Source organism: Chlamydotis macqueenii, chromosome 20 (assembly GCF_036417535.1).
Source record: "Chlamydotis macqueenii isolate bChlMac1 chromosome 20, bChlMac1.mat, whole genome shotgun sequence".
NCBI classification, from domain to species: domain Eukaryota; kingdom Metazoa; phylum Chordata; class Aves; order Otidiformes; family Otididae; genus Chlamydotis; species Chlamydotis macqueenii.
Window position 1 is genome coordinate 11,071,137 of NC_141575.1, and position 19,018 is coordinate 11,090,154.

The 19,018-nt window shown below is 49.3% G+C and overlaps 1 protein-coding gene across 2 annotated transcripts; it reads right to left on the reverse strand.

Annotated features, from left to right (window-relative positions):
* Positions 1 to 3,303: 3,303 nt before the first annotated feature.
* Positions 3,304 to 13,295, reverse strand: ZMYND19 (zinc finger MYND-type containing 19). 2 transcript variants are annotated; one of them, XM_086763773.1, is made up of 6 exons: positions 13,175 to 13,295; positions 12,799 to 12,858; positions 11,276 to 11,382; positions 6,263 to 6,403; positions 5,053 to 5,233; positions 3,304 to 4,018 (listed from the first exon to the last, which is right to left on the reverse strand). In XM_086763773.1, the coding sequence occupies exons 1-6, from the start codon at positions 13,223 to 13,225 to the stop codon at positions 3,875 to 3,877; spliced, it is 684 nt and encodes a 227-aa protein (XP_086619899.1). In that variant the 5' UTR covers positions 13,226 to 13,295; the 3' UTR covers positions 3,304 to 3,874. The 2 variants fall into 2 exon arrangements, with proteins under 2 accessions (XP_086619899.1, XP_086619900.1); XM_086763774.1 differs by lacking the exon at positions 12,799 to 12,858 and having other exon boundaries at positions 13,175 to 13,242.
* Positions 13,296 to 19,018: the final 5,723 nt, after the last annotated feature.

Consider the following 19,018-nt stretch of genomic DNA (forward strand, 5'->3'; position numbering starts at 1 on the left):
TTCCTTCATGGGGTTTTGTTTTGGTTTGGCTTTTTTTCTGCTTCATTTCACCTGCTAAATCTTATTTTCCACCTTTTACATTTGGGCACACATTCAGTTTATAAAGGATTTCTTCTTACTCTGTGATCATCCCATACTCTGCTGCTTAATCACACCAGCCTCCTTTTGTCCCCTCTCAATTCTGTTTTGATAGGTGGCAAACATTTGCTCCTGGCTCTAAAGCAGTCTTCGTGTACACTGCCTGCATGCCACCTGCAAGCGTTCAAGTCTTTTGGCTGCCCCTTTTACCTTCACCAGTTTCATTTAAAATTAAATCTCCACCAGCACAGAGGAAAAGCTGGAAGTATAATCCTTTGGGTGTATTAAAGGCTCAAATACCAGAAGATAAACGCTGAGCCCTGCAATACGTTATTCCAGATTTTGTGTTCCCTAAGCCAGCCATGATGTTTATCAGTCTGAACTGTGACTTTTGAATGTTTGGGATTGGTAACACCACGCTGCTTTGATATGGAGGAGTACCTAGGGGCGGAAGCATCAGCATTTCGGGGTGTGTTTACACGGTGTGTGCATCCCTCTGGTACAGCCAGCACCAGTAACTCTGCAGGCTACTGATGGGCTGGATTTGCCACTTTGCAACTGTGCCGGAAATCTTTCTCCAGACTCTCCTAAAGGTTCTGGAAGCCCATGAGGTCCTCCTGGAACTGGCTCACACCAGACATTTAAGACCAAGCAGTGTGACCCACCAGCAGGAACCCTTTCAGGCCTGGCCGCCCCGATCAGCTGCACAGGGTGCCACATTTGTACACAAAGACACAGCAGCACGGCTGGCGGCAAGGCCACGCCAGCAGGACTGCACTGGCCCGAACAGCCAAATTCCGTCTCCCAAAAGCACACGGATCAGCAGATCCTCAAGCAGCTCGACAGGAACAACAGCTTAGAAACAGATGGCTGTACAACAGGCTGTGGAGGTGCAGAATGCCCTGATCCTAACCCACTGCACTCATTCTCTCTCTCTCTCCAGACTCTTCATAGCCCAGCAAGTCTTCTCCCCCAGAAGACTTTTGGAGCTCCTCTTCCAAACAGATGTTCCCATCTAGGAAACCTGACTCATTAAGCCTTGTTTTGGTCCACAGGTGAGTCAAGGATGTGTAGAGTACTTCAGAGAACCAAGGCATAAGACACAGATGCAGGTTTTTTCCTCCCTGCAGGAAACATCTTAGATGGAGAGCATCTCCATCAAGCTAAGTCCTTGAAAAGTCAGTTCACTTACCAGTACTGTACAGGCTTGCTCCAAGTGACCGCATACTCTAACTCTGTGCTTTTTAAATACTTGCCCATAGGAGGATATCCATGCCAGCCTGGTTTCTTTAAGAGGGGAAAAGAGGTCCTTTATGAGAGCTTCCTGCTCTGAAAAAACACACAGGCTATATGAAGCAGAGCTGCCATGTTCAAGTGTAACTGGTTCCTTTCTGACACACCTTACGAAAAGGGAAGGTCTCTGTAAGTTAAAGATCTGCCAGAATCGTTGATCACACAACTTCCCACACCCATCAGGAAAAACTGTTCTGCAGGCAGTGACATGCTTAATGCAGTCCCCAGGACCTTTCCAAGAGTCAGCATCCATGTAGCCACCTCCCTCCTCTGGCACAAGGGCCGTACGGAGCCAAGGATATTTCACCAAGCCCTTTCAGGATGTTTGAGCAACTCGTCACTTTTCATTCGGTGACAGTCTAACAGACCCCTAACCTAGGGGCATCTTCCCTCCCGCCCGCTTCACCCCTTTCTCCCCTCCCCTCCCCACTCACTGGGATCAGTGAGCACCCACCTGTCCTCTTTTTGCAGACTCTCTAGCTCGAGTCTCGCCCTCCTTCATCTGCTGCTCAAGAGGAATCTACCTCACTGCAGCACCATTACAACCATTAGGACTTTTCCCTGCTCAGTCCTGCAGAAGTGTAAACGCTCTAACACTGCACTTCAGTTTGCTAACCATGGCTACTGGTAATACAATGGACAACTGCCATGACAATAGCAGCCTTTTAAAAAGAAAAAAAAAAGCCAATACTTCTGCCCTTTTCAGTGGATTACCTTGAATTTAAAAAAAAAAAATATATAAATTCCTTATGTCCCATTTTATATTAATCAAAAACTGCACAGTTCATTTAAAGCAACTAACTGTTTCCTTCAAAAAATAATATCATCCACCACAGGAAAATTTGATTAGGTCCTGCTTGACTTCTTTGCACTTCAGGGCATTTCAGGCTGCCTCACAGAAAAGTTACAGTATAACCAGGAATGAAGAGTTGACACTTGACAATGTGCCTACCAAGTGAACTTCCAGCAGGAAGCTTCACAAGTTCTTTGTTGTTTCCCAAGATGCTTAAAGCCAAAATATGAAAACCCACCCAAATATTAAAGAACTTCCTGCGCAGATATTAGAAACGTAATACAGTATTGGAAGTCCACAGCAGTTTGATTTTTCTAACAAATTGAATACAAGCAAGACCAGCATTGCAACATGAAGTGGCAAAGTGAATCCTGACTGAAAAATTAAATTCTTAATGGCTTTTACAAAAAATATTTAAATACCTATTTCACTAAGCACTCGGAGAAAGGCTCTGCACTAAGCATTCCGCAGCTCATTCTGCTGTGGAGTAAGACTTACACCTGGCACTAAATTATCCACCGAGTTCTTCGGGAAACTCAGTTGATATTCTTTATATTTCTAAGGCAAAAATTACAATGAAAAACAACTTTCAGATTATACATGACAGAATGTCTGAAAAGAAAAACAAGCATGTACTCTGCAAGTCAAATCCTCCTCCCATATTATTTTACTCATTGCTACTTAAAAATCAAAAAATGATTCTTGGATTCATGGCACCTTTTAAAAAATGAATAAATAATTCAAATTACCAAATATTAGAGAATGTAAACATATCTGCACATCACTATAGCATTTGCTATGCTTACAGGGAAGCCACAAGGGCAAGCGCAGCCACACACAGCTGACTACCTGAGATTCCCTACCACTACTTTATTCACAAAGGTTTCAGAACAGAAAGCTTTCGCCAGTTCAGCTTTCTAAAAATACTGGTTGCTCAAAGCACGGTCTCCAGCAGCCCTCCGCTGAGGCAGCACATGCTCTAGCTTGCCTGTACGCACAGATCCCAGATGGTCCCCTGCGCTCCGCTCCAGCTCCTGGCGCGCTGGTTCCTACTGAGTAGGTATTTCTGACGTCCAAGTGTGACTGTGCTCTGAAAGCAGCTGGAAGGGAACGGGAGAAAACTAGAGAGTAGACAATGATTCATTCCAACCTTTACTTTGTTTGCCACCCCACCCCCCGCTCTTTTTTTTTTTTTTTTTTTTTTAATATAACTTCCATGCAGAGTTCTCCAGAGTACTGCTGATGTCGGAGCCTGCCTCCTGGCCTCGGCACAGCCACAGACACTTCTAGCCACAGCCACATGGGAGGAAAAGCTTTTGCTACATGACTTTTTTTTTTTCCAAACTTTTAGGCCAACAACATGTTCTCATCTGAACATTACAGTTAATGAGTCCTATCAAGAATTTCTAACAAAAACTGTACATGAGTTTACAAACATATTAACATATAAATAACGAGAAGCTTCCTGCCTGGAGCCTCCACAGTAGTCTTTTTGCTTGAGAATGTAATACTGGAAGGGCAGACCCAATCCCTTTCCACAGCACCAGTCAGAGCTGGCTTAGTCCAGTCAGCCATTCTGCTCAAGCATCACAGGGTTTTTTCTTCTTCAGTGTCTCTGGCTTCAATAAGCAGTCTGTCATTACTGTGCAAAAGCAAGAGTCCAATGCCTTCGAGAAGGAATCCTGCTGCTAAGAGGCCTGCGCCACCCGGTCATCGTTCTGGTCCGAGCTCTTGCTGGAAGGTTCGTTTCTTCTCCCGACAATGTTTCTTGTGAGCAGGCCAGTCCTTTTGCTGGCATTGGGACCCACAGTACCTCGCTACCTGGCACCGGCCGCAAATGTTGAATTCACGTAACTAGAAAGAACACAAGACAGCGTTAGTGAGCCTGCTCGGTGCCAAGGAGCACCCCTGCATCATTTCCCAAGGAGGTTTATGATCAAGTCTCTTGCACCCATCACAAATATGAACATCCCACCAGAAGTGTCAGAGCAGCAATAGCTTTTGAAGTAATTGCATTCGTTTGATTTTGCAGTTGCTCTTGCAGAGTCATATTATGGCCTAATAGACAAAATATTTGAGCACTTCACATTTGTTCTCACACTGCTACTGTTTTGCCAATTTAAGTTCTGTTTTGAACTCCAAACATCTTACATTCAGAAATGACTAGGAGGGCTGCACAAGCTCAGCCATTGCCGAGCTTAGTTATCCAGGAAGCTTTCACACACAGACCCAAATAAAAGGTAAAGCTCACTCTTTTTCAAACAGAGGGCATTTAAGACCATTTTTGCAAACCTTGCCTTCCCCGAGGAAGAAGGTGGAACACAATGATTTTAGCCCACTCAGCATTCGTTATCACAAGAAAAGCCCTTCTTATTCTGTCTGACAAAGAGGCACAGCCCTTGGACACTCATTCTCTGACTACGTACGTTGCTTCGTTCCATCTATCTACAGCAAAGAACTGGAACAACCTTTCCTCCCAGTTCTCCCCTGAATAAAAGTCACTCAAATTCACCCTTTTCTCATGAAAGGTCAAGCACAGTATTTTTTTTTATTCCACTACTGCCCAAAACCCTGTACAATGCTTTCTCCTGTCTTACACAGCTGTTTGCTCATTCCAGCGCTGGGTCCCTAGAGGAACGCTTCCACCTGTCTTTTCGTACACCCTGCGGAAATCAAACTCCTCCCAGTGAACCACAAGGTCGTTTACTGCTCCAATTCAAACCTACATTATCTCAAACTGAAAATCAACGTAGAGTCTGAAGATTCAAGCCAAAGAAAATCTGAGCTTTTAGCAACTGAATGGCACGTGTAAAGCTTTACATTTCAAGGAACAAATCCCTGGACACACACGGCACCCCGAGTCATTACATGCTTTCTTTCAAACACACCTGTTTTTCAATCATTGTGCACGGGGGGTAGTGACATTCGTAATATGTGCATGAGTTCTCCTCCTCCTCCACAACATCCCCGTTAGCGTTGTAATAGCGTGTTACATTCAGTACAGGAAACTGCTCTTCTATAGGATCTGTAGGAAGCTGTTGGATTGCCAGCCAATACAGACTTTGTTCCCTGTAAAAAAAAAAAAAAAAAAAACAAACTAATTTGGTCCATAAATTCATAATAAGCATACAGGGAAATTGATTCCAAATTTATTAAAGTAAGTAGAGTTAACGTTGTATTTAGCCTGTTGAGCCTCAATCTGCACATACTCTTCATATATTGGATCTTTTTATGGTTATTTTATCCTAAATGAAAAAAAGTTAAAAAATATCTATCAAGAAACAGTTACATCAAAGCAGAATTATTTCTGCGTAACTGGCTTGAAGTCTGTTTCTTGTTCTTGAACTCCCAGAATCAGTGGGAGCATTACTGGAGCACCACTGCCATTTACTACGTCTCTTCAAAATCAGTTTGACAAGCTCTGAACATCCCCTACCTTATGGGTGCTGCAAGTGTTTCAAGAGAAGTGTCTAGTGTGATGTTAAATCTACGGTCTCCCACCAAACACAAACACGCCTGCGTTACATTACGTCACAGATGAACCAAATCCATCCTGACGTTAAGAGTTCGATGTGCTTTGAGTAACATTAGTGCGACACGGCACGTAGGGAGCTCCCACAGCCTGCTAGTGAAAGGCGATGGAAGCTGGTCCCAGGACTCGTGTTTTCAACTCAAATACACCATTACAAGTGTAAGCATTTTGCAGCTGCTGGCTTCTACAGGTTTTGTTAGAATTTTGGTGCCAGAGGATGAGAGCCACAAGCCAGTAAAATCTGCAGACTGAATTCAGCGTGCCCAGGTGCCATCACTCACATGGAAGAGAGTGCAGGCTTACTGTTTTACTGCGGTGACAACATCTGGGAGGACCTCTACATAATAACACCATGGGCGTAGATGGTCGCTTCACAGCTAGCGCGAACAGTGAGCACTAACTGCATTCCCCAGCTGAGGAAGCTAGGACGTATATTGATGTGCAAGAAGCCCAAGGTCAAATAAAAAAGGCTCTGCCAAGATGAAAATCACTGAAGGAAGGAGATACAACGATTTAAGGTATTTTCAAGTTTTTGGATGGCAACCTCCTGCCAAATATTGACGTACCTTTGTTTACTAGAGATTTCTTCAGCTTTGGGTTTCCACCCCCAAGGAACGAGGCGCAGATTGTCCAGGCGGTTGTCCACTGTCACTGAATTCAGATGTACCACCTGAAATCCAGGAGCAATCCCTCCCCGGTGTCTCTCCCTGGAGGAGACAAAAACAACTTGAAGGTCAGTGATGAACGAGACTCCATAGCTAAAAAGCAAAGTATCTTACTAATTCCACAAGATAGCTGCATTCTAGCCTGCTGCCTGGTGTCACCGAAACAGTCGCAGTAAAACTTGCGTTGCCAACAGACTACAGTGGTGACTTCAGGTTAACCCCCAGAAGAAAGAGACTTGTTCCAGCAGGTTATTTCCATTCTAGAGGAGTTGAATCGAACGACAATCATGGTATATTCTAATTGTAAGGATATTGCAAAGAAAGTTCCAGAGGCTACCACTCCAGTTACTGTAGGAGCATCTGTGTAATTACTGTGTACCACAGAGCAGACTTGAAAGGAGCCAATACTGTTTTATTATTTTAATAGGAAATTCCATCAGACCCATTTATGCAAGTTTGGCCCTGGTGTGGAGTCACAGTTTGTTATTTATGAAGAAATGTCTCTTAACAAGTACAGGACAAAGGTTTCACCACCAAGTAAGCCAATGCTTTTCAGACTAATTGTGCGTAACACACAAAGCCTGCAGCGACTCCACAACTGACCAAGAGACATCTCCGGAACTTGCTCAAAACCGAAGCAGGACTATTAGCAAGGAGGATGGCTGCGCATTAGCTCCTATTGCGATTCTCCCCTGTTGCCTTCTAACAGTTTTCATTTCCCTTTCCACCTTCTTTTCATCTCTTCTTTCTGTTTCATGAAGCATCAAGTTCACTGCCAAGCAATCTTACGCCTGGACGAGTTTCTGTATCATTTATGGCAGGAATCCCCATCCCACCTGGAACGCAAGGCTCGGACAGAAGCTGCCTCTCGGTACGTTTGCTATGCCACAATTAATTTCACAGCACAGAGAGAACATCCTGGCAGCAACCAAGAAGGACGATGTAAAACTGACTGCGCTGTCGGAGGGTTACCCAGCATTTCCTTCTAGGAGGCTATTCAACTTATCACTTTACCAACGTCTGGTCTGGATGTTGCTTCCTGCTCGCTAGTTACTGAACGTTTCATCCAGTTTTGAAGACATAAGACTTGCCCAAGCTAAAAAATTCCCACTTATTTTTCCCCTTTACCAAGCTCTAGCATTATCCCTCAGAACAGGGAAATTCGTTTCAATGTGACTGACAATGAAAAATGAAGTATTTTGTTTTCTTTGTCAAAATCCACCCAGATGTGGTCAAATTCTATACCTCGGGTGAAGAAAAAACACTTGCAATTCACAGATGCCCCCAAACCTCCTAGAATTTAATGAGCAAAATTCCCCTGGAGAGGCTGCACGCAGCACCCACGCACAGCCCGTGCTCCAGCTCACAGGCAAAGCAATTCCTCTTGTAACGGCAGCCCTGCACGACGACAGAGCACGGAGCCTCCTGCCAGGCGGTCTTCTGGGCCTCCACAGAACAGGGAGAAGCTCTCCCTTTTGAAGGTAAAAGGAATTAAATCCTTCTTTTGGGAAAAAAAAGAAAAAAAAAAAACCACTACAGAAAAGCAAACAAACTATGGAAAGGAGTGTGCTGAAATGCTGTAAAGGAGGAAAAGCTATTTTTGAGTTGTCAAAGGCTACCAGAGGGTCTGGCAAAGGAAATCGGGAATCCTGAGGGCTACAAGTGGGAACCCAGGAGGCACAGGGATCCAAACAGACGAAGGTGAGCATCAGTCAGATACGGAGACAGGGAAGGAGTTAAGGTTCTGAGACTGTGACTAGGACAGAGCGCCAGCAAGAGAGATGGGATAGATATGAACGAGGAATCCGGGAGGAGGAGACAGAAGTTCAGAGCAAAAGCGAAGTGTGCAGGGGGGGAAGGGAGGAGGGGAGTCTAAGACCAAGTTAAGAAATATTTTTGAAATGGATTAGATAACGAGAGCTTAAGAAAGGTTGGAGTTGGGGAGAGGATTACAAAAGATTGTTCATGCCATCAGCAAATCACAGCAGAGTGGCACATACCTACCACTGCTCCTACGAAGTCTGGATCTCCACCCACAACTTCCCACGAGCAAATACTGACAAAATCCACTACCGCAGCGAGCCTGTCTCCCTTGCTTTGTGTAAAACCACATTCATCTCTGTTGCTGTCAGTTCTTCTATGACCTCACGTGGCAAAGGCGAAAGTAAAAGTAGAAATTGGGCCACGCTGATGACGGGTGAAAGTGTTAACACAATACCACTTGATTGAGATGCCAGAATTAGCACCAGCAAATGCAGGGCGGTCCCTTTTCTCTATACATAATCAAGCAACCTTTCAATGCACAAGCACACACTGCTCCTCTCCCTAGACCTACACTTCAAGAGTGTGCAGCATGGACCATCTCCAGAAGGTAATCTGAAGTGCGCGGTGGAGGACAGCTCATGGAAGAACCCGCCTTGTCCCTTGCACAAGGGGCCAAAGAAGGAACGGTCTCAGCCAACTCTTCTGTGGAGCCGTAGGTTCTACCCCCCCCAGCATGCCTGAGCTCCTACAAGATGCCAGGCAAAACAGTTAAACCAAAACTTTTCAGAGAACTAACTGGATACTGCTCTTTTCGTATTTCAGCAGCTAAGTTAAGAACTGATGAAGTGCCAAGTACAGACAACAGCAATTCAAGTCACCGGGAACCATAACTGAGAAGTATGATGGTAAGTGCTCTGAAAAAAAAAAATCCAGCTCAGGTCTTAGACATATTTTTGAACACGCAGTCAGTGATACTGTGACTAATCTCCTGATGCTGCTGCTCTCCAGGGAACATCACTACCCCCAGCCAAAATACTGCGAGCTGGGATTTCTACGTAGGAAACAGCAAGAAGATGACAGACTTGTTCTGCAGGCCCCTAGCCAGAGACACTCAAATCCTGCTTTGGAGGGCCAGCAGTCCATCCTGAAAGCACAGCCAGCACAAGAGAGGCTGCAGGAAGTTCTTCCTGAAAGAATGCCTGCAGCAAACCTGGGTATTTTTCAGATCTTGGTTCCCATTTCGTACTGCAGGCCACTCTCCGCAGAGGTCAGCAGGGCTTTGGGGGAAGAGCAGGAGAAGGTCCCTGTCATTGTTCAACTTTGGTAGCTACCAGCTTCCTATTTTGAGGACCGTACCATGTGAGCAATGATACCTGCTTAGCAAAATCCAAGGGGGGGAAAAAAAAAAAAAAAAAAAAAGTAGAATATGTAAAAATCGGCTTTACTTGCAGTGGTATCCAACACATGCCTACTCACATCATCTTAAACCAGAGCACACAATCAGGCTAGTTTCTCCAGAGTGAGCTGATTTTTTGGGGTATGTTTGGGGGAGAACAGTTACATCACACTCCTATATCTGCAGTGATTAGAGTTCGTTGCTTTTAATTTACCCAAGAAGTAAGGCTGGCACTGGAGAGAGTAATGCCTGCTGCTGCCCATCTCTCCTGTCTTTCAAAGGCTCCAAAACCTTCGGCATTGTGTTTGCTTGTAACTAAAGATCACAGCAAAACATACACCCTCAAAGGGTTCAAACTGGATGAACAGGAACAGCTGAAAAATTTTCTAATTTCTGGTCAAAGAATTTGACTTTGCAACTTCAGAACTGCAGCTCTGCTTCCCTGACAGCTTACACCTCGCCTTTGTGACTTTCAAAATTCCCTATTACACACACAATCTCTGATTTTTTTTTTTTTAACACCAGTGCACACTAGAGTGACACAATTGTAACTACTTAACTGAATACGTTATAATTATTTCCTAATTTAAATAAAACAAACCAGAATAATAAGCAAACAGCCAGACTGTCATCACCTACACAGCCTTCAACTGTCAGCTAAAATAATTTTAAGGTGCTGTTTGGTACTACTTACAGCCGACAATTATTACAGTATGAGGGTGACAGTTAGTAGCCGACAGTGATTTACTCCACATACTGTAGCCAGCTTTGTAACAATTTTCAGAGTTACATGTGCAACAAGATTAAACATTAACAGACGCAGGTTAAAATCCATATTTAATGAGCAGATTGTAAATAATAATAGTCCCTGATATTCTTCCTGTCTCTCTCCTCTTGCAGAGAGGTAAGTTTCAGGAATAAAAAGTAACCTGGAACAATAAAGAAAGCACAGCTGTATCTTGGGCACTGCCACTTCTACGTATTGTTTATGGGACTTAATAGAAATCATGCTTAGTTTCTCAAAAAAGGCTTTAAAAAGAAGTAAGAGTTCTCTTTAGCACACCCTGTTTTCTCTACAAACTCTGAACGTATCTAGAAAGAGCAATGCATTAGCTCACTGGATGAGCTAATCTCTCACCAGCGAGAAAGGTGGCCTCTGAATCTAAACTGGCAGCTACGAAGGATATCAAGCAATGATTACTAGAATATGGAAAATAAGACGTAGCAGCTGGTATGAAGCATCATCAGCATCACTTCAGGCAGCTTTCCAGAAGGCCAAACAAAAACCCCGAAGTTTTAAGTTATCAGACCTCTCCAGTGCTCTGCCAATTCTCACTGGTGCCAGTGATGTACCTGGCTATCACAGGATAAAAAGAAAAAAACCAACCCACCCTCAAAAGGCTAATCTTCACCTACTAAATGAAGCCAGTTCCCTGCTCTTCCACCCTGAACTGAAGTTCTAGCAGCATTTCTCAGGTTTAAACAGTTTCTAATTGAATAATACTCACCCAGCGCTGTTTTCCCTGGGAAGAACGTTTTTACAGAGACTCAGCTGTTTGAAGGCCCAGTGCAAAACCAAACCACAGTAAGATCTATGGGCACCCCCTGTGCTGGTTTCCAACTGAGCGCAGCTGCAAGCCTCCTGAGAAGACTTACAACACTACAGGCAAGGAAATAAACATCACACAAGCTGGCAACGGCAAACTCCACCGTAGTGAACCCTTAAAGTATTTAGCTCTCCCTATGACACCTACCAAAGCAGCTCATGCAGAAGACGGCCGGATCCCCTTCCACGATTTTTGTCGAACGCGTAAGCAAATATTTTAGCACCATTTCCATCAGCATCTACCTCCATCCGAGCCTAGAGAAAAGGGAAAGGCTGTGAGAACATCCAACAGCAAGCAGCGGAGCGCATGCTCCACTGGGATGTGGGAAGGACCCAACATTTAACACTTGTCTCCTAGAGGTCACTTGACCTTAATGGAATTGGCGTCGTTTCAAAGCCCCAGCGGAACCAACCAGCTCTGCCATTGTAGTTTATGAAGATGGGAAAGGGAAGAAAAGAGGCTGTGCACAGCAGGAGTCCCGCTCGGACAAAGAGCGGCGACAATCCAGTTGTGAGCCTGTAGGGCCAGGATCCATTCTCTGCTCTGGCGCAGATTTTCTGTACAGGCATCAGCAAGCCACCAAGGCTTTGTTTTCCGTGTTGCTTTACACCAATCTAATTAGGGGTTGCTAGTGAGAGGAGAGGTCCTGCCCTCTTTTCTCCACTCTGCTCCATAAATTTGTGCTGGTGCTAATGCTCACAAACCGCACTGAGGACTAGATAAATTTAGGATCCTGGTTGTATGTTACCACTCTCAGCGGTGGAACGCACTTACAGCGAGCTGTGCCTGAGGAGGAGGGGGCAAACAAGGCGATTTTTGGTAGCGGCACTGCCACACCACTTGTACCAGCAGCTCTGAAGTACAAGTTTCCGCTGCATTACAGGCACAAGGCAAAAGAGAGTCCCTGTTCAAAAAAAAGCTGTACTTTTACATTTTGTAATCAAGAATTCTTTCCCTTTCAAAGCCTTGGTAGCATCCACTTCCCCTGTTTCACGGGATGTTAAAAGAAAACATTTTTTCCCAGTCTTGCAGTAAGTTACAATAAAAGAAGTTTTTTTTCATCCAAGACTCTGTGCAGAGTGAAAAATTTTAAAGTTTGCCAAACCAAATAAGGTGAGACAAGTTATCAGCTCTCAAAAAGTATACAATCAGAAAGCTGAAAACAAAAAGCTATCTAATAAATTAATTTGTTTAAAACTAATGCTCGTTTAAAATAAAAAAAACCCAAACTTTTCTTGCTTGAAAGCATTCACATTGGTATTTTGATAATTTCAAACTTTTTTTCCCCCCAAGCCAGAAAGTTGTGGGGCAGAGCGCTTCCATCAGCAGTTTTATTTAAGCGTGTCACACAGAAGGAAAAAAAAAAAACCAAGCCCTCAGCAGCAGATCGCAGTTACCTCCGCCCCCCAGACCGGCCCACGGCGAAGCCCCCACAGGCACCGCGGGCCCGGCAGCCGGCGGCAAAGGGACCCGGGGGGCGCTGAGGGCCGGTCGGGGGGCCCAGGGAAGGAGATTCGGAACGGCGAGGCACGAAAGCAGCGAGGCGAAGCGGCTGAGGCGGCGGGGCGCGGGCAGCAGCCGCGGGACGGAGCCGGCGAGAGGCGGCACCGGGGGGAACCGGGGCTGGTGGGGGCACCGGCGGGGGAAGGGGCCCGGGCCGCGGCCCTCACCTCGAAGGAGTAGCTCTCCACCAGCGGGATGTCCTGCTCGTCGATCAGCGTGTACTTGGTCTGAAACACACCGCGCCCGTCAGCGCCGCCCGGCCCGGCCCGGCCCGGCCCTCCGCTCCCGCCGGCACCGGCCGGGCTGCCCGCGCCTCCCGCCCCCGGCCACGGCGGCGACGCGGCCCCTCAGCACCGCGCCCGCCCGGCCCCCGGCCCCTCAGCACCGCGCCCGCCCGGCCCCCGGCCTCGCCGCCGCCCCCCCGGCCCCCGGCCTCGCCGCCGCCCCCCCGCTCCCCCCGGCGCGGCCGAGCTCGGCCCGCAGCGCCCGGCCGCGCCCCCCCCGGCGCCCTCAAGGCCGCCGCCGCCGCCGCGGCGCGCTCACCTTGCCGGCCACCCGGCCGAGCCGCACGATCCCCAGCTTGAAGTCGGTCATGGCGGGGCCGGGCCGGGCCGGGGTCGCCGCCGCCGCCCGCGCTCGCCCCTCGGAGCCCGCCAGCGGGAGCCGCTGCCACGCGCCGCCGCCTCGCGCACACCCGGGGAGGGGAAAGGAGAGGGGCGGGGCGCCGCGCCACCTCCCACCCGTCGCCGCTCGGCCAATGGCGCCCCGCGCCGCCGACGCGTCGCTCCTACTACGTCGTCGGGTCGCCCAATCGGCGGGCGGCGCGGCGCGAGGTCACGTGGGGAAGGGGAGGCGAGGTGGGGGCCGCCGCGCGCGGGGCTCGGGAGCGGGAGGGGGCGGAGGAGGGAGGCGCGGGCGGTGACGTCACGTTCGCGGGAAGCTTTGTGCCGCCAACAGGGGAGCGCGCGAGCGGGGGGGCAGGGCTTAAAGGGGCCGCTCGTGCCCGCTTCCCGCCTCCCCTTTCCCGCCTCACGGGCTGTGAGGGGCCGCGCCGGGCGGGGGAGGGCGGGACTGGGCCCGAACCCCGGCACCGCCGCGCTGCCGTGACCCCAGCGGCCGGGGATCCCCGGGACCAGGGCCCGGCCAGCGCTGGGAGGTGCCGGTGCGGGCGCTGCTGCGGGGACACGAGCGGGCCCGACCCCGCTGAGGGGGAGAAGGGGACTGGAGAAAGAGCCCTGCTCGGCCCTTCGTTGTGGGGGAGAGGGTCTCCCAAAAACGCCTCGCTCTCGCAGGACTGGATGTGCGGCTGCATGCGCCCCACCACCGGTCCTTACGCGAGCGGGACGAGCGTGCTGTCACTTGTGTCCGCGATCTAACTGTGACCAACACCTAAACAACCATAAAAATCGCTGGCACCAAAAAATCGATCCTTTTCACAAAACTCAGGGGAAAGGGCTGGCGGAGCTCTCCCTCCCGCGGGCTCTGCCGCCGGAGCCGAGCGCTTCCAGAGCTGCCGCGGTTTTCTGCTGGACGTGTTGGGTTCTGCGGCCAGCGCCGGGAGGGCGTAACAAAGCACAAATACACCGACAAAGCAGGCGAGGAGGGCTGGTCAGTCAGCTTCCTATGGACAGAGTTACGAAGCTCCAGGGCAGACCAGGACAACCGCGTCCTGGAGAACGCGAGCAGCAAGGTTTAACCCGGTGCTGGGAGCATCCAAACGAGGCGGATGTTACATGTAAAGATGGATCTTGGAAAACCTTTCCGACTCTCATCGCTGCAATGGAGCGGGACAGTCCCACAGAAGAGAGGCACAGCTTAAGGCCGTACTGGCGGAGCTGGGAAATCAAACGTGAAGCCGTTTGGAGCAGTCTGTCATTAGCACGTTGACCCGCAGATCTGGGGAGAAGCTAATTCTGCAAGTGCGGCACCGCAGCTTGGGCAGAAACCCGACCACTTTTGGCACAACAGCCAGGCAGACAATGTGAACTTTTGCAATTCCTTTTGCAATTTTCCTTATAAAATCATTTATAAGGGAGGGGGGAAAAATTGCTAGTAAAGTAAACTGTTAATTGGGAAGGAACAGGCAGTGAATTAATGAGCGTACAGCTTGGTTTATCAGGGAGATCACTTCATTTTTGATGTCTGTGGGTCTTGATGATTGTGGCCGTAAGTCTGAATGACAAAACACCAACCAGAGCCCATAGTAATGCTGGTGTTGAAAGCTCAGCGGTTGGTGTTCAGCACACTGGGCCTTCACTTGGGGTGCAAAGAGCTCTGGCTCCCCACGGCACCGCTCTTTCATGTAGCTGGGAGGCACACTGAGCTGGAATCGGGGATTCCTTGTTCATCGGATGGGGAGAAGAGATTGTGTGGGCCAGGGAGAAAATCGGAGCGGTGCTGGTGATACCGGCACGCTTTGAGGTTTGCCTGGGGGTAGTTAATGAGACCCCAGGCACAAGCCGCAGTGCCCAAACTCGCCGTGCCCTGGCAGGGGAAGGCAACCAGCCCCAGCGCAGTGGGAGGACTGGAGGACCACAGCCCTCGCGTATCACCACGGTGAGGTCACCCCGCGGTGAAGGGCTCCTCGGGGGAGCAGTTTACTCCAGCCCTTCCAGTACTGGGGGCTATTTCAGGCTGCATGCGGGCACGTGAGGGCATCACAGCAATTTGGGTTCATGATTTCAGCCCGGGGAATACTCTGCACCTTCCTTCCTCAAAAAAGCCCAACAGCATTTGTGACATTACTCCCTTTTGGAAGTTTGCTGTCGGTACTGCTGCGTTTCACCCCTGCAGAGACACCAGCCTGCCTGACTCCTAGGAAGGGTGGTGAAGCGCTGGGTGCTGCTCTGCTCAGATGCCCGCAGTGGAGGTGAGCCACAGGTATGTCCTGCCCCAGCCCCATTTCCAGCCAGGGCTTCCGCCTGCAGCTCCTCCAGAAAGCAGGCTTCTCCCTGCCTTTACGCCAGGAAAAGCTCCCTTTCCTGTTTGGGCCTTTTTTCACCCTCTTCATACCCTCTGTACTTCCCACGTCACCCACTCAGCGTGGTTCTCGGCCCCTGGGGATGTGGCAGAAGGGCACAATCTCCCCCAGGCCACAGGAGACGCAGCAGGAGGTGATGGATGAAGACCACTTCCCCTCCCTTGCGAATAGCAGGTCTTCTGTTAGAGGGGGGCCATGGAGTCAAATTCCCACTCATGGGGACAGACGCGCTCGGCAGCTGGCTGAGCACCGTGACATCGGGCCAGGCAGTAGCGAGAGCCAATGTACGGACTTAGTGGCAGAGCCACACTCCTCCTCGCACTGGCCGAGGCACCGGGGTTTGGAAACAGCAGAGGAGCCCTGTTTGCGAGCGTTTCACACCCCGCGGTGCTGCTCGTGAGCTCGGATGGGACCCGTGCCCCCATGAGCACCCACCAACAGCTCCCACCCGCTGGGCGACGCTGCATTCGGCTCTCCCTTTCCCACTGCACCCACACCGATTAGCGCTTCACTTTACTGCATCCACCGCAGTGGGGGGAAGCTGGCCCTGTGGGCCTCCAGTGCCCTACACCAAACTATAACAAAATTCAGGTTTTCTGTCCTAATGTTTTGTAGCGCAGAAAGGCATGAATCCCACAGATTTGGCTTTTCAGGGCCTGTTTTGTCTCAGGAAATGAGAAAGTGAATTCTCATTAAAGCGCAGATATCCCTTATTGCACCAGAGCAGAAGTTTCCTGGGAAGGGCTCAGTGCTCCTTGATGTCCCTTTTCCTCTTTTCTCCTGAAGGTGCAGGTCACCAGACTGAGAAGAAATCCTGGCTTTGGAGCACACACACAGTTATGAAGAAGATGTATTTTAAATGCAAAGTTAATGTAGTTTGTTACTATCTTTAACACGACCTTTGCCTCCTTTCTAAGCCTGGTTTGGAAAAAAATGAATTATGGGCAGGGTAATACCCTTCTTCCAAGCACCACATCGCTTCCACCAGGGCCCGTGTGCCAAGGTAGCATGGGAAAGGTTATGTATCCTGCCCCGAGAGAATTTCCCTTAAGCAAAATAAATCCTTTTTCCAATTATTTCCAGCACTGCCAAGTGGGAGAAAATCCACAGTGTGTCTGTTCTGGCACACAGGGCAGCTGTACCCATGAAGCTGCCTGTGACCACTCGTCACAGAAGTTTTTCCCCCCATATCTCACCAGAATTTGTTGCAATCCCTGTCCTTTGGGAGCTGGGGAAGGTGCCAGGTTACAGAGCAGGAGGAACCACGCCTGACCCCGGGTCAGGGAGCATCTGAGCATTCCTAGCCTGAAACATGGTCAACTCCAAGCCAAAGAATTTAAGATAGCAAGTGTCAGGGATTTCAGCCTTGTTTCTGTTTTATTCCCTGGTTGCCTCAGCAAAAGGCTCTACAAACAGCAGGAGAAAAAGCAAATGAAAGAGCAAAGCCACAAACTCTCCTGCTTTCTGCTCCTGTCAGCTGAAGAGGCTGCACAAAATCCCGCGCTGCCTGAGTGCAGAGCTCGGGGTGCGGGGCGCCGAGAGAGGCCAGCCAGGGCCTGGGCCGCGGCAGAGCTGCCCAGGGTACAGCCCACGCTGTAGGGGAACAGACAGACCCTTAACATTTTGTGGGCAAAACCTCTCAGGTTCTGCAGGGAACCGCAGTTTCTGGGGACACCTGGGTCAGGCTTTGGTCACTTTTGCTTTAGCAATGAGGGAGGTCCAGCTCCTCCCTCCATCCTGGCAGTCACACGTTGGGATGATCTGTAAAATCGGTGTCTGCCATGGCTGTTTGATTTGATAAAAAAGTTTTTTGGTTTTTTTTTTTTTTGGTCATGCTTTTCCCTATTTCACTACAGCCACTTTTCAGTCTCTGCAGACCTCAAGTCACCAGGGCAATGTACCCTCACTTCAGCAAGGAACAAAGGACAAAATTGGATCTTCTCAGAAGCTGTAAGTGCGGTGGTCAGCCTAAACTGCTCCTCCCGCACATCCTCGCCCCCGCAGTCCTCCGCTGAACTGCCAGCCTGCCTTTCTCCAAACATCCTGGCAACTCCCTTCTGCCCACGAGCTCAACGCAAAATTGCAAAGTTCTTGCATCGTTAAACATTTCAGAGAGCAGGACCACAGCAGAAAACGAGCGTGATTTGTAGTTTCTTTTCGCTGGGCCTTGATGCTGACCTGGCGTTTTGGATCTTGCAAGGACAGGCTAGGAGACTTCTCCTTTCCCGGGCCCACCTCTGTGAGGTTTGGCCTGCCACGCTGGTAGGTGCTTTAACAGAAGCAGAGCAGATAGGAAACTGAAGTCTTGCCAAAGCACCGCTTTGTCGTTCCATCACGTGCAGATACAGGTGATTTCTGAAGACCCCCCGCTAACACGAGGTACATTTCACGCTTCGCAAGCGGTACAAGATCATTCCTAGGGCACGGCTGCTGTGCGCTGAGAGGCAGCGCCCAAGACTCAGCCCAAGCCCCACTGCCGGCCTAAGCTAGAGCTAACACAAAGGTTGCGTTTCAGCAAAGCAGCTCACAATTGCTCTGCATCCCAGTAGCCTTCGACTACAGCTGCTTAGGAATTGCAGTGCCTTGTATGCTGGCAAATAACACATTACTTTATCTGCTTCAGAAATGAACAGGTGCTCACCTCCAGCCGTTGGGTTTGGGATGATGTTTATTTGGAGCCCTGAGTTTTCCTCTTTACAGAGGCTCCAGCTCACTCAGCAGCTGGTACGTCTGACACAGCAGCAGCAAATTCCCCACTGCAGCCAGCTTCGCCCTCCTGCTGCACAGCTTCTTCCTACAAAGGGCTCAGGCACGTCCTGGTCAATAATCCAGACCCCACGCGGTGGATTTCGGCAGCCCAGCTAGCACATACACCACTCTCCCACACACCCGTAGAGGCAGCAGCAGAACTATCTTTTTTTCCTCCCTCATTTTTTTCAATGCACACCGCTTTTGAGTCCTGCTTGCTATAGTAGAGCTCCAGCCAGGAAGTTCTCCTCTGGGCCTGTAAGTACCCTACAAGGATAACTTTGAGAGTTATTTGCAAAGCTGAAGAGACACTGGCCAGAAAAAAGTCAATCAAGTGCTTTCACCACTTTGCAGAGGAGGAAAACATACCTCACAGAGCATTTGAGAGCAAGGCTGATACAGCTCAGCATCTTGGGGAGAATTTGGTCTCCTTTCCCTTTGGAAAAATGGACCTAAATTGACATTCATGATGTTTTTTTCCCAGGACACTGTTAGGGCTGAAGTAAACTGCAATCATAATGCTGTTGTTAACAGGACCTGCAGTAACACCTCAGTCAGCTAAAGCGTTCTTATTACAGGATCATTTCACTTCACTTCTAGCAGAGCTTCCCACCGCCTGAAAAGCCACACATCATCCCTCGTGCTGTGCCGCCCCAAGG

Bases quoted from the DNA above. Each gene is read 5' to 3' on its own strand.
- ZMYND19 (XM_086763773.1), bottom strand. From the start codon at position 13,225: ATGACCGACTTCAAGCTGGGGATCGTGCGGCTCGGCCGGGTGGCCGGC. The intron at 6,404-11,275 runs GTAGGTGTCATA...TGTCTCCTCCAG, and splicing joins CTTCTGCATGAGCTGCTTTG to GGAGAGACACCGGGGAGGGA. The intron at 5,234-6,262 runs GTACGTCAATAT...TTTTTTTTACAG, and splicing joins GAAATCTCTAGTAAACAAAG to GGAACAAAGTCTGTATTGGC.